The sequence below is a fragment of the Mastigoproctus giganteus genome, chromosome 10 (genome assembly GCF_048544385.1).
Source record: "Mastigoproctus giganteus isolate SK-2022 chromosome 10, ASM4854438v1, whole genome shotgun sequence".
Taxonomy (NCBI): domain Eukaryota; kingdom Metazoa; phylum Arthropoda; class Arachnida; order Uropygi; family Thelyphonidae; genus Mastigoproctus; species Mastigoproctus giganteus.
The window spans coordinates 214,302,488-214,318,805 of NC_143584.1; the positions used below are offsets into that span (position 1 = coordinate 214,302,488).

At 37.1% G+C, this 16,318-nt stretch overlaps 1 protein-coding gene across 1 annotated transcript in view; it reads right to left on the reverse strand.

The window, feature by feature from the left end:
* Gnptab (N-acetylglucosamine-1-phosphate transferase subunits alpha and beta) overlaps positions 1 to 16,318 on the reverse strand; it is an 86,911-nt gene that overhangs the window by 9,437 nt on the left and 61,156 nt on the right. Inside the window, exons 17-19 of the mRNA XM_090383865.1 lie at positions 11,823 to 12,001; positions 8,800 to 8,952; positions 7,519 to 7,696 (exon numbers count right to left, since the gene is read on the reverse strand). Coding sequence (XP_090239991.1) covers positions 7,519 to 7,696; positions 8,800 to 8,952; positions 11,823 to 12,001 — 510 coding nt within the window. The remainder of the gene's footprint in view (positions 1 to 7,518; positions 7,697 to 8,799; positions 8,953 to 11,822; positions 12,002 to 16,318) is intronic.

The following is a 16,318-nucleotide window of genomic DNA, read 5'->3' on the forward strand; positions in this document are numbered from 1 at the left end:
CGCAAGAGGGCTATGCCAACCAGAACACACCGCTATCTGGCTCTAACAGTAAGACAGAACCCTACAATGTCTTGTCAACTGGCCCTTGAGGTTGCTGCAGCCACAGGTGAAATCATTTCCAACCCGACTATGTTAAGAAGGTGCAATTCAAGTGGACTCTACGCAAGGAAGCCAGTGGTTTGTATCTCATTAACCCCAAACCACTGCAGAGCCCATCGAAACTGGTGCCATGAACACGTAACTTGGAGCCCTTACAAATGGGGTACAGTTCTGTTCGCTGATGAGTCCCATCTTAGCCTACAAACAGATTCTAGATGTTATTTCACCTGGAGACAAAAAGGAATGCAGTACAATCCCTCCAACATCAGAGAAAGGGATACCTACAGTGTTCTCGTGTGGGAGCAGAATAATGATCACCTGCCGCAATAGTTTTTGATAGGGGTACCAAGAACGGATCCTCGAACCCTATGTTTTAGCGGTGCAGTTGGCCCAGATTTTTTCTTTTCTTCCATGAGAACATCACTGCACATAGACCTCAAGTGGTTGAGGAATATCTTGAAACTGAAGATATCCAACTGCCTTGACCAGCACGATCACCAGCCTTAAATCCAATCAAACGTGTGGGAGACGCCCTTAGGTGTCGCATTGCATGAACAGCCAACTCCTCTGTCAGTTGGTAAGCTAAGGTCTGCGCTGATGGAAGAATGGGATTTGTTGTTGCAGAATCCTATGGACACCCTTATATCGAGCATTGTTCACTGCTGTCAAGCCTGTTTAGCCGTTGGAGTGCATCATCGCCGTACTGATGTTGTGTGACCATATCTTCGAGCATCTTGTAGTGACTTCTGTAATGTGACCTTTTTGGTAATTCTTATACAATCCCTATAAATGCCTTTTATAACTGTCTGAAGTTTCTCACTGTCTTCTCATTTGATCATTATTCTATGGTACGCCACTATACAAAATTTTGTACCTGCTTCACAAGCTACACAAGTTACACCATGTTTTCTACATGTTCTGTAATTTTGCTGAGCAGTGTACGTAACTGCTTTCCTCAACATGGTCATTTGGGGGTATCATAAGTCACATGCAATGATGTTAGGGATGTGTTGTTCAAGGCAATGTCACTGTGCTAAGTAACGGAAAAAACAGCAAACTTTAAATTTTGTTTCCAGAAAAGTGCAACTGGAATCTACAAATTGGTGAAATGTATGTATGGTAATGATGCTGTATCTTGTTTGCATGTTTTTCACTGGTTTGCAATATTTCCTGACAGCCACAGTTGACTGGAAAACAAAGAGCTGTTAACATTCAAAAATACTTTTAACTCCAGAAATGTTTGAACACTGACTACATCTGATTGTCAGATGACTCTTCAAATGACACAATAATAACTTCATATGACCAAAGAAACAGTTGTGAAATTCTGGCAGAAGATTTGGGCAAGTGGGAGGGCTGTACTAGATTACTACTGTACTGCTTAATGATTTGAGTCATAGCAAAAACTGCTAGGACTCAGAGCTCAAGAAAAGCTCACTCACACTGAATTGATGTGAAAAGTCATGGTGTTTTAAATATGATCTGCAAAAAAAACGAAGCATGAAACAGAAATTAATATGCTCCCTGAGACAAAAAATCATTTTAAAGTGATACATTAGCATTAGCATTAGTAGAGGCATATGAGGCAAGAAAGCAAGCTCATGCAGCATCAGGCAAAAAAAAAAAAAAAAAAAACACTCCTATTTCACCCCTCCGTTCATTCAAAATACCTGTCCAGCTGAGCCTTAAATTTGTTTAGGCTATCAACTTCCACAACAAGGGATGGAAGTCTGTTCCACCAACCAACTACCTGCTGGCTAAAGGCAAATTTCCACACATTTATCCTACATCTGTCTTTCCTCAATTTGAATTTATGCCCTCTTAGGTAATTATTCTAAGCAAGAGGAGGAGTCCCATCGGCATTGAGCATGCTCAAACCAGTCAAGGCTTTATACACCTCTATCAGATCACCTCGCCAGTAGGGTGCCTCCCATAGCCAGGTGGGCAGGAGCAGCAGTGCATAGCACACGCTTCTTGATCAGACTGGGGTTCGAGCCCGTGACCACCAAATACGGAGGATGCGGAAAGGTCAGGGAATGACTACCGCATATTCCCGGAGCAATATGGCCTTAGTTGCTAATGCTCCTAAAAACCAAATAACAACAACTACCTCGCTGGTGCCTAGTCTCCAGACACTGTAATTTGCAAAACTTAAGGCTTTCTTCGTAAGAGCAACCCTTTGTTCTATTCACTAATCTTGTTGCCCTTCTCTGTACTCATTCCAGCAGATCTACATCCTTCTTGAAATGAGGCCTCCAGACATGTATACAGTACTCTAGGTGTGGCCTGACCATTGCCTTATACAAGGGAATAATCACCTCCTTATCCCTGCTAGAAAAATTCCCGTATATCATTGACAAGACACCATGAGCTACTCTTGCAGCCCATCTGCACTGCTCAGAAAACTTCATGTCTGCCTGCACAATTACCCTCAGGTCCTTTTCATTTTCTACCACTGTCAGTGTAGTACCACAGTTGATACGTTACTCTGGGGTTACTGTTTCCCATATGTAGTACTTTACATTTGTCACCTCTCAGCCTATCTGCTCAACCTTTCCAGATCCTGTTGCAGCAGCATACTGTCAGTAGTGTCCTTAACAACCCTGCCAACCTTTGTATCGTCTGAAAACTTGGACATTAAGCTTGATACACCATCATCAATATCATTTATAAATACAGAAAACAACAATGGACCCAACACTGAACTCTGAGGGACTCCACTAATAACATTAGTCCATGATGAGCAGTGTCCATTGATTACCACTCTCTGTCTTTTCCCCTCAACCATCCCTTTACCCCTAGCAGCAATTAGATTCCAATGCCACACTGCTCCAATTTGAAAAGCAGTCTTTCATGTGCAACAGTATCAAAAACCTTTCTAAGATCCAAATATATAATATATATAGTTATTTCCTGCATCCAGTTCTTTTGTGACTGCATCATAGTATCCAATTACATTGGTCAGGCAAGACTTTCCCTTAACAAAACCATGCTGTGTCCGAGATATAACTGAAGTCTTGTCTAGATGATCCTGCAGTGCTTCTTTAACCAGTGCCTCCATTAATTTTCCTGGAACAGAAGTTAAACTCACAGGTCTATAATTACTTGTGTCAGCCTTTGATCCTCCTTTGTGAATTGGGGTCACATTTGCACATCTCCAGTCTATGGGTACCTCCTCTGAGTCCAAAGAAGCTCTCATAATTATGGCTAAGGGTTTGCTTACTTCCTTTGCTGCCTCCTTTAATATAACTGGATAGATCCCATCCACCCCGGGAGCCTTTTTTATGTTTATATCCTAAACAATTTCTCCTCCACTTTGCTCTCCGTTATTACAAAATCATCTAGCTCACTGCCAGAGTTTACTTCACCTCTGGCATTCCCCTTCCTGAGTAACTCCTCATGTGTGAATATAGATGCAAAATACTCATTTAGTCTGTTAGCTACCTGAGCAAGATCATCAACAGTTGAACCATTAATATCCAGTGGACCAATCTGATTCATCCCTTTCCTTCTAGAGTTTACATAGGTAAAGATCTCTTTTCTGTTTTTCTTTGCATCCTTTGCCACGGATTTCTCATAGTCTGCCTTTGCCTGCCTAATCTCCTTTGTGACTTGGTTACAGACCAGATTATATCTATCATAGGCTTCCATGTCACCCATTAATTTATATGTATCCCATGCATTTTTCTTCTCTGCCATATGTCTCATTAGTTCATCTGACATCCATTTAGGCCTAAACCTTGAACAATATTTCTTAGTTGGTATGTAAAGCCTAGTAGCTTCCAAGATAAATTCTTTGAATGCTTCCCATTTTGAATTTGCTGTTGGTAACATCACCAGTTGGTCCCACTGTACAGAATTTAAATACTGTCTCAGACCATCGTAGTTGCCTTTACGAAAGCAAAAACCCTTCCCTTTATCCCTGATGGTATTTACCTCTTTGAGTAAATCCCACTTCAGCACACTGTGATCATTGCCACCTAGTGGTTCCTTTATCTGCAGATTCTTAATGCATGAAGAATCACTACTGATAATCAGATCAAGAGTATTACTCCCTCTAGTTGCCTCCCAAACATGCTGATGTAGAAAACAATCATCCAATAAATCCACAAAAGCCTTGCTAGTGTGTGATTGACCAACCCACAAATTCCAGTCAATATCTGGGAAATTAAAATCCCCCATTATAAGACTCTCTGATTTACTTACCCACTCTATTTCCCTGTACAGTTTCTTATTATACTCATCAGAGTCACTAGGCTTATAACACACTCCTACTCTCAATTTTGATCTCCCAATGCTTACGTCACACCAAACTGACTCAACACTGCACTGTCTCCAGCAATGTCGACTGGCTTCACTTCCTTGGATTTGTGTTTCTTAACTAATAGCATAACCCCTCCTCCCTTCCTTCGCTGTCTATCCTTTCTGTACATATTGTACTCCCCAAATTCCAGTTCTGCGTTTCTTATATCTGTGTGACACCACATCTCTGATATCCCAATAATATCTGCCTTTGATGTTTTGAGCAATACCTCAAATTCATCAAATTTATTTACCAAACTCCTAAGCATTGGTGTACACGCAAGTATACATGCACCTGTTCCTATTCTTAGCTATGCTAACACAACCCATGTGTTTACTTGTACCGAAATGACACCCAGCAGTCGCTGAAATATCCTGCATCTTGTTTTCCAGGCTGATGCTCATTTCAATAGAAGCAGTGCAAGAACCACTTTCACCTCTGCCAGCGGCTACTGTTAATCTATTAGTACTTGTATCCCTATAGGGAAACAGAAATCCAAAGAAGAAAAAATTAGTCAAGAAACACTTGTCATGATGAACCAAAGACGACAAATGAAGAGCAAGAAAAACACTGACAGGGAGAAAATTGAGTATACTGAGTTATGCAAAGCCATTAGAAAGAGACTTAGAGAGGACATAAGAAGATTTAACACAAGAAAAGTAGAACAAGCATTAAGGGAAAACAAAGGATTGAAATCAGCAGCCATGAGCAGTAATACAGAAAGACAAATGATACTGAAACTGAAGAATAGCGATGGTGTACTTATAAGCAGCAGAGAAGGCATAATTCAAATAACAGAAGACTACTATAGAGAAATATACAAGGAGCGAGGGAATGATACCAGCAGTGGGGAACATGGATTGCAAAGTAGCAACACATACGACATACCCAATATTCTTCCTGATGAGGTAGAACATGCATTGAAGAAAATGAAGAATCGGAAAGCCCCGGGGGAAGATGAAGTTACTGTAGAATTGTTAAAATTGGGAGGAAGAGACATAACACAAAAACTGGCAAGGCTCTTCACAAAGTGCATTAGAAAAGGTGTGATGCCTAAGCAGTGGAATAATGCAATCATAGTTTTGCTGCATAAGAAAGGAGTTAAATCAGAAATTGGAAATTATAGACCAATTAGCTTGTTATCCCATATCTACAAGTTGTTCACAAGGGTCATTACAGATTAGAAAGAATACTTGATGAGAATCAACCGAAAGAGCAAGCTGGCTTTAGGACAGGATTCTCAAATATGGATCACCTCCATGTAATATCACAGCTAATGGAGAAAGCAAATGAATATAAAACACCATTATGCCTGGCATTTGTGGATTATGAAAAGGCATTTGACTCCATACAGCATAAGGCAATGTTTGGGGCACTGGAAAGACAAGGCATAGATACTCCATATATTATGATTTTGAAGAAAATATATGAGAGTGCTACATCCTTTATTAGACTAGACAAAGACAGTAGGAAATTTAAAATTGAGAAAGGAGTTCGACAAGGAGACACAATATCTCCGAAGCTGTTTACTGCTGCCCTTGAGGAAGCTTTCAGAAGATTAGACTGGTCGCAGAAAGGAGTCAATGTGAACGGAGAGTACCTAAACCATTTACGATTTGCAGATGACATTGTGGTCATAAGCCACGATCCCAAAGAATTAGAGGAAAATCTTAATCAGTTATGCACAGTTAGTAAGGATTTTGGACTAAAGATGAATATGGCTAAAACAAAAGTAATGATGAACAAGTATGCCACGGAAAGGGAAATAATGATTGAAGGAGCAGTAATTGAAAAGGTGGAGTCATATACTTATCTGGGACAAGTTATTAGCTGTAATAATGATAAATGGCTGGAAGTCAAGAGAAGAATAAATTTTGGATGGATAGCATTCAGGAAATATAGTCACATACTGAAGAGCAATATCCCAGTTTGTCTGAAACGTAAAATAATGAATCAATGTATACTCCCCACCATGACTTATGGAAGTGAAACTTAGGCACTCACCAAAAGAATGGAAGAGAAGCTAAGAACTACACAGCGAAGAATGGAACGAATTATATTGGGAATCAGACTGTTAGATAAGAAGAGAAACACATGGATTAGGCAGCAAACTCAAGTAAAGGACATTCTTATCAAAACTAAAGAACTAAAATGGTCTTGGGCAGGACACATAGCTAGAAGACATGATGACAGATGGACTAAGAAAATAACAGAATGGTACCCAAGAGGAGCTAGAAGAAAACCTGGAAGACAAAGGCGGAGATGGATAGATGAAATTCATGAGTTTTTGAGTAGTAAATGGATGGCCAGTGCTCAAAACAGAAGGAACTGGAAAGTTGCTGGAGAGGCCTTCATCCTGCAGTGGATTGAAAATGGCTGATGATGATGACTTGTATCCCTCCAAGCTAGCAGTTTTCCGATCACTTACTGATCACTTTCTTCAACAGCAAGGATATCATTCTCCCAAGGAATTTATTCCACCAGATAAAATGGTGAATAGTTTTGCACAAGTACTATGCACAAGTTTTGGATCTGCTGGTTCCAAAAATATTCACAAAGCAAGGCCCCAGTTCAAAAGAGTGGAGCTATTTCTTGTTGCACAACAGTGCTACTGGACATCCAAAAATCAAAATTTGATTATTGATTACCATGGAGTTTTTGACAAAGCAGAGAACTGTTGAGCTAGCCCCACCCACTCCCAATCTCAATTTGTTTCCTATACTGCTTCTTGTTCTCCAAAATCATATCTGAACTGAAAGGAGGATGATCTGACTGTGGAAGAGATGCCAATAGAAGGTAACAATAGCAGAAAAAAAATGTGCCAAGGGAATTGGTGGCTGTTAGTTCAAATGCATTTAAAAAAAACGTTTACAATAGCTCCACAAATAATCTCGCAAGTATCTAGCTGCTCAAGGCAATTACTTTGGAACTTAATTGTTAAACTGTATATATGCAGTAGATAACTTAGTATATCATGTAAACTGAATGTTGGGGAGCAAGCAGCAGAATATTGATTATTTGTCATAAAATGCATATTTTCATAGCATGTGGTTCAACTTACTGACTTTTTAAAAAATAATTTAAGGATAAATTAAAATAAAAACTTTTTATTTTACCAATTTAGAGTCATAATATCTTTCATATGGAGGAGTAGAAAAATCCTGAAACAAGTGAGGAGGTAATGTATGTGAGCAATTCACTATGTTTTCTTCAAAGGAATTAACAGATGCATAATCCAGTGGAAGATCATGGAGCTGAGTAAGGACAGTCCTTATTTCACGATCAGACCATGTTCTAGAAAATTTATATCAAAATAAAAATTAACAAAGCACTTTAAATAGAAAAAAAAATATTAAATTTATGTGGCAGATTTATTAAATTGCTTATAATCAAAATTCCTCTAAAATAAAAATGGCAGCTATAATGTTACCAAATTAATGTCTTAATCTCACTAACTGGATAACTGTCAATATTTAGCTAAAACTTTAAATTGTAAATAATTAAAATTTTTGGTTAATAATAAAGAAATATATAATTTAAAAAATCTATAACTCGAATTTCATACAAATAGCTAAAAATTGCTAATAGGTAAAATGTTACTATTTGATGAGATACTGTGGAATTTTTCTTATATGCAACATGGAATTCCATAACAGAGAAAATCAACCGTCAAGGTCATTCTAGAGGCCTTCAGTAGTGTTAGTACAGAGTGGGAAACAAGGTGAGATGGCTTTGAGCAACCAGTCGTTTTTATCCCTACTTTAGCTAATGAAACAATATATAAGTAGTAAGATAACCTGCAGATCCTGAAATTAGACATATTAGGGCACAGCTCAGCTGCATGGGATATCTAACTATCCATCAATTTTAGGATGAGGTGCATGAGGATGTGTAAGGAAAATTGCAAGTGCCTTGGTAATGATTACCTCACAAACAACAAACGTGCCAATTCCTTTCTGTTATAAGGTAAGTATAGGGAGACTGATATATCAAGCCTATGCATATGTTCCAAATCTGTTTCCATGTATGCAGGAGAAAAATTCTCCTATATTTACACCTGAGACCAATTAACTATAACTCCAAGTGAAAAGAGTGCTATGTGGCAGCTTATCTAGGTTACAAAAAAAAGTACAGGGAGTTAATTGCTCTTTGCTAATAAAATCCCCAGTCTGAGAACATAATTAGTTTAGACACTATTAATTTTTAAAGCATTATGATTCTTTTTCAGGCATTGCATTCTAAAACACTGGAGTGCAAAGCATGAGCTGTATGTTAGAAATGAATAATATGGCACACTATTATGGTATAATATGGTTCACAGACAGTATTATCACATATTTATATTTGGTATTTTAAATGTTATTCTAACTCCATATTATAGTAAAAAAACAACCTACCCTGAGTGATCCGTATCAAACTTTTCAAATATCTCATCAAGATCCACCCTTTCCATTTCACTCATCATATAATAGTAATACGAAAATGAAAATTGCATATCTTTTGGACTTCGTATTTTATGAGATGAAGTAATATCAAATTCCTTAGGAAATCTATAGGAAAAATTTCAGAGTTCAATATTATAAAGTACTTAATATCGAATGGAGCTAAATAAAAAAAATACATACAGAAATTTAAAAAAAAAACAGCAAACAATACATAACATTTTCTTTTATTATTATTTACATATAAGTCAAACAGAATTCCTTAAAAAATTATTAGTACTGCTACCAGTTAATCTTAATATATTGGATGTCTCAAAAAAAAGTACACACATTTCATTACAATGCATTTTATACATTAATAAAATAAAAAATATAAATTTCTGTTTATACTCTGATATGCCCACATAAAACCAGAAGAGTTCACAAGATAGAGAGTATACAAGAAAATTATACTGTATTTAGTAGTCATGTATTCTTCAACCACAGGCATAGTCAATTTCTGGATGCTTTACTACTTTGACTTGGTGAGAACTAAGTCAAAGTAGTAAAGCCTCTTGTTCTCTAACATGTTTGAATCAATAAAAGTCATCCAGCCCACAATTTCCATTCCATAAGAGCAAGCTGAAGACACCCATAATAAGAGGTAATCACACTTAGCTGCTTACTCAAGTTGGCTCAGAATCATTTAGTCGGTAACATTCTGATTATCGTCTTCCATTTACTGCAAGAGACTACTACTTGTGTAGTGCAAGATGACTTCCATTTACTGCAAATCATCTTGCACTACACAGATTCAATGTCCATCTGAACTTGAAGAAGCATAACCATCCTCCACTTCCCTTTTGGCCTTCCCTATCTCTCCTGCACATATTATAATGAAATTCTTTGCTCTTTACCTCTGGATGGCAGCAGGTCTCAGTTATATTTATTATCATTAATTATATATTATATACATTTTATATATATTATTTATGACCAAAAAAGAATGGAAGAGAAGCTAAGAACTACACAGCAAAGAATGGAACGAATTATATTGGAAATCAGACTGTTAGATAAGAAGAGAAACACATGGATTAGGCAGCAAACTCAAGTAAAGGACATTCTTATCAAAACTAAAGAACTAAAATGGTCTTGGGCAGGACACGTAGCTCGAAGACATGATGACAGATGGACTAAGAAAATAACAGAATGGTACCCAAGAGGAGCTAGAAGAAAACCTGGAAGACAAAGGCGGAGATGGATAGATGAAATTCATGAGTTTTTGAGTAGTAAATGGATGGCCGTGCTCAAAACAGAAGGAACTGGAAAGTTGCTGGAGAGGCCTTCATCCTGCAGTGGATTGAAAATGGCTGATGATGATGATGATTTATGACCAGGTCTTAGTTTTATAACTATTACATCAACAGCGGTTAACTCAATTTAACTTACAGCTACTTTACTTCAACATATTTTACTTGGTGATATGTGACTGCTAGGTCACAAAGTACTCACAGGGAGGGTAAGTGTGATTTTTACCCATGTCACTAATCTGCATCATTCCAATGACTTCCTAATCCCCCTAAAGCCCTTCTCAGTGACATTAGAAAAACCTCCCAGTGCCTCCTCTGTTCAAATGAATTTCATATTTGCAAACCAGATTTCTTCTACTAACTAGGGCAGGCCATGCTGAAAAAATTTTCTCCCAAGAGCCTTGCAGATTGCCTCAAGTCTAGAGTTAATCCACAAGAACATTTAGCATTAGCATTAGTAGAGGTATACGATGCAAGAAAGCAAGCTTATGCAGAATCAGCCAAAAAAAAACACTCTCATTTCACCCCTCTGTTCATTCCAAATACCTGTCCAGCTCAGCCTTAAATTTATTTAGGCTATCAACTTCCACAACAAGGGATGGAAGCCTGTTCCACCAACCAACTACCCGCTGGCTAAAGGCAAACTTCCGCACATCTATCCTACAACTGTCTTTCCTGAATTTGAATTTATGCCCTCTCAGGTGATTATTTTGAGCAGGAGGAAGAATCCCATCAGCATTGAGCATGCTCAAACCATTCAAGGCTTTATACACCTCAATCAGATCACCTCGCAGGTGCCTAGTCTCCAGACACTGTAAACTGCAAAATGTATCTTTCTTCATAAGAGCAACCCTTCGTTCCATTCACTAATCTTGTTGACCTTCTCTGTACTCGTTCCAGCAGCTCTACATCCTTCTTGAAATGAGGCCTCCAGACCTGTATACAGTACTCAAGGTGTGGCCTGACCATTGCCTTATACAAGGGGATAATCACCTCCTTATCCTTGCTAGAAAAATTCCTGTATATCATTGACAAGACCATTTTGTCCTTTCTCATTACTTTTTCTCGTTACATTTGTATAGAATGGAGAATTTACTATCAGCGCAAGGGGCATCACCACACTTCCAGTACAATGTCAGGGCCTACCTTGATGCTGAATTTTCAGAGTCAGATAACTCAAAAAAAAAAAAAAAACATTAAATTTCTGTCACATCTGCCTGATTTGACTCCACTAGACTTTAACTTATCGGGTTACTTGAAGGATATTGGTGGAGCTGTGCATCTCTCGCAATAAAAACCCTTGCTCAAGTTTGTCATTCAGTTCTTCAACACTACAAATACTGCCTATATGTTACAGCTGAGCAAATTAAATATCTGAGATAATGAATCATGTAACTAATCCATTGTTTCACTATATCCTATAATTGTCTTCTTATTTACAAATAAAATATTCTAGCATGAAATGTGTATACATTTTTTTTTTTTTTTTTTTGAGATACTCTATATATTACTACTACATGTTATCCAATAATCAGGTCTACTACTGTAGGCTACCAGAAATAAGCATTTTTTTACCCAAGAAACTGTTCTCATTTTTAATCCCAAAAGAAAGTTTTGCTAAGCTTTGTTACAAAAAATGATATAATTATGAATAATATTACTATGAATTTTAATAATGCTCATATGTACCTTGCTTGAAGTCTTGTCATGACATCAACATCAATAAAGTGTGCAATATGTGCAGGCACTTTTCTAGCTTCATATCCAAATGCATCATTATATATTTTATTAACATGTCTCAGGGAATCCCCAAAAGTATCCAGAAGATGGCGGTGTTTTACAACTGGTGTGTCATAATTTTCAGATATCTGAAATAGCAAAGATTTATCTTAAATAAATAATAAAAAAAAAAAAAAACAATTTTTGAAATTCAAAATAATGAAGGTAAAAAAGTAATTAAAAATAACACAGTGATCAAAATATTAACAGGAAGATCACACTCCTTCAAAAACATGCACAAGAAATTCTTGCTGAAACTTAATAACATATCAAAGTATTTAATATTAACCATATGGTGCAAGGAAGCCCTAGGCTTTCCCTGCTTCAGCCAAAAATAAATATAACAAACAAATAAATTAAACAACCTATGCATTTTTATTCTCATGCAGGTGCCTATCCAGCTAGCCTTTGAATTTCTCCAAGCTGTCATCTTCAACTACCCACAGAGGTTAACTTATTCCAGTAATTAACAACTTGTTAGCTAAAAGAAAACTTCCTACAATCCAGTCTAAAACTCTTTCCTCAAATTTTCAATTTATGGGTTCTGGTTCTGGAATCATTTATAACCATAAAAATTTTGTGGCTAGTTACCATGCTCATATATTTGAAGTCTTTCTTCATATGAGCATCCCTTTGCTGATCTCACCAGGCAGCACCTGTCTTTGGGTCTTTTCAAGAACTCAGTCTTTTTTAGGTGAGGTCTCCATATTTAGATACAGTATTCCAAGTACATTTTTACAATTGCCTTATACAGTGGTATTATGTCTTCCCTGTTTCTACAGCAAATTTTCAATAAATCATCAACAGGACACTATGGGCTCTTCTTACCGCATAATCTCAACTGCTCACAGAGCTTCACTATCAGTCCAACTCATAACTACCAAATCACTTTCTTCCTCTGTTGCTTTTAAATTCATAATTCAACCCCACCAAGTTATATTAAGTTATTTTGAAATTGGTATTCCTCAAGTGTAAGACCTTGCATTTTGCTGCATTAAAATACAGCTACCACTTTTCTGACCACCCTTGAAACCTATCCGAGGAGCTGCTTGGCACTGATCATTATTATATTTCTGTTAGATGTGTGTCAATTAAAATTGGTATTAAAGAAACATTAGGTAGATTGTTATCAAGTTATAAAAGCAAAGAATATACATAAGGTGGCTGTACAATAGTTACAAATTAGCTTAAGAAAATAGATGCACATTAAAGCCAAAAACATTACCTGACTTTTGCATGACTCAAATTGGATAAACTGAGAGATGCTATTCACTGCTAAAAAAATGTGTGATCTTGCTCCATTGAAATGCCATGCTAAAACCAGCCACCAAAGCTACATAACTTTAGTTGCTGTACTTTAGCTTAATATAAAAAAAAATATTCATGGAAATTGGGAGGGAATGAGGAAGACTAACTGCACTAACCATTCTTTGCTGTTGGTGTCTGACAATTCCAAAGTCAAAACTTACTCTAGACTGGAATGTTTACGCTATGAATTGCAATGCAATTTGGATGTTCTGTGATTTTTCATCTGATTTCACTTCCCTGTGGGCTGTGCAAAGTGGATCACAAGCCTGGTCTCTGCTGATGTGGTGGAAGTGAGCACAACTGTTATTCATGCATGTTCTGTTAAGATCTAATTCCATTCATAAGTTTGTGATTTTGTTTTAAAAAAAAAGGAGACTTTAAGAATTGATAAGAATTTCTCCAGTCTCCAATGGGATTCAAACCAGATCTCTCCAAATTGGTGACAAGTGGCAATACCACTGTATGTCAAATGAGAGGACACAAGTGCCTCATTTCATACTATATCACAAAGAAGTCACTACAGTCACCAAGAAAAAAAAAAAAAAAAAAAATCACTGCTGTATTGGTATTTTTGGGCACAAGGGCAACTGGGGCCAAAATGGGTTTTAATATAAAAATTCGGTCCAATTTGTCATCATAGTAAATCGTATATTCGTATTTGCTTAAGAAAGTTAAATAGTTCATTTAAATTTGCATTGTTTCCAATAATATGGACGAGTGATAGAGGCTCTTTCAGTCGTGACAGTGAAAGAAAAGTATTTTTTTTCTGAAATGGGATAGTGCGTACAATCTAAGAGTATATGCTTGACAGTAAGTAGTAATGTATAATGCGTGCATCGAGGTGGGTCATCCTCCTTGAGTAGATATATATGGGTTGGATGTGTATGCCCTATGCGTAATCTTGCTAGAACAACCTCTTCTTGTCTGTTTTGCCTGAAGCTAGATTTCCATAGTGTTGGTTCCTCTTTGATTTCAAGCAATTTGTTGTTCATTTGCAACCTTCAGATTTCAGACCACTGAAATGTATAGATTTTTTTAATGTGCTTCAAATAATCTATATATGGTACTTGGTAATGTGATGGTATTGTACTGTTTGGATGTTCGGCTGCCTGGTCTATTCACTCAATGCCTGTGATACCAGAATGCCCTGGGATCTAGCAAAATATCACTGCATGATTCTTACTTCATACGTGGTTTAAGCAGGAAAAAATTTGTTTTATGATGGGATGCGATATTGAAAATTTGTCTAATGCAGACACTGCACTCATGGAATCTGTGTATATTATACTGCTAGCATTGTGGAGTGTTTATATTCTCTAGGTCTAATTTTATTGCATATAATTCTTTTTTTTTTTTTTTTTTCTTGTTAGTTGTTGACACATCAGCTTCTGTGGCCATGATGCACCTCCCAAGGTTTTTGCACTACTCTGATTAAAGCCCGCGACCTTTGGGTTGCCAGGCAGGCACTTTACCCACCTGGCTAGCCCGGTCAGCACATATAATTCTGCAGTGTAACTGCTACATTCAACTGGTAGTGAGAGAGAAGTGTAAAAGAAGAAAAGACAGTCGCCGCACCAATGGCAGAGTCTGTTTTCAAACCATCTGTATATATTATACAATCAGTGCTGGGAACCCATCACACACTTTTAAGTAAAGACTCAGATTTGAATAAGTATCCCAATATTCTTTGACATTTATTAGAACTGGTTTTTGTTTGTTCTTACATTTAATAGAAGAGATTGCTTCAGCAATTACATTACTTGTAGCCAACTTTATGGTAATCACAGGTCACAGTATCCTCATTTGAATAAATCATTCCACATTAACAGGCTAACAGAACTACATTGTTAAGACTTTAAGCTAGGCAACTACATAAAAATTTAATGGTCACTACCACTTTTTAAATTCAATTATCCATGTCAAAAATTCATATTTTAATTTTTAAGTTATTTCCTGAAGTGGGTTGAAGTAATTACAGATTTATTCATTATGAGATACATAAATATCAGAAAGGAATTATTTCATTCTATATTTTTGGTTTAAGGTCTAATTTTTAATACATCACATTCCCCCCAAATTGAGGTTATAGCTTAATATCTGGGTTTATGCCACTGGTACAGCACACTCCCCAGGAAGAGGACATCACACTACATACAATAGGCTTATTTTGCAGATAGACAAAAGTCAATATTCGAAAAATTAATTACCTGTATATTGTATTTCTTATGACATTTAGAATTAATATTACTAAGCTAGATCAAAGACCAAATGACTACATACGGCAGAACAGACACATGTAGTGACCAAAACAAAGCATCAATTCATTGTGAATACAGTAATACCCCGACTTACGCTACCCCGACTTACGCGAACTCGGAGTTACGCGGTTCTTGATTTTTTCGTTTGGCAACGCTGCCGCCCACTATCTTCAAGGTCGTTTTTCGTATGTTATCGATATACGGTGCGACGGCGGAGAATGAGAGCGAAAGATGAACAAAATTCAACTTTGCTGCTTTTATGTTTTTTATATCAGTGAAGGGGAAACACATTTCACCATAATAACGTAAAAACCAACACAATTCCAGCTATCGGTATAATCGCAAATGCAATTAGATCGAGTTTACTACCAGTTTATAACAGATTTCACTAGCAGAAACGCAACTGGATTTTTATTGTTTTATGGTAGTAACCCCTAGAAATGTGAGGTGTTAATAGTGTATCTCTGCCTTTATGGTGTTGTTTATTCAGTTGCTACATGCGCGCAGCGTTGTTTATGCGTATCAAGCGTGCCTCCTCGTTTTGTAATTGTGCTTTATTCCCTAAAAATGAGTAAAATACTTAAAAGGTGTGAAAAGGAAGCGTCCTGGTGAAGACACTGCAGATTCAGAGAGAAAAAGAAAAGCAATATCGATAAACAGAGGCGGACTGGATCAAAAATTCTTACCCGGGAAAATTTATAGTGGCCTCATACTATGGTTTATGGCCAAAATCACACCGGCCCACCGGGGTTTCCCCGGCAAGGCTTATGGCCAGTCCGCCTCTGTCGATAGAGAAAAAATATGAAATTGTGAAACGCTTTGAGCGAAATGAAAGACCAT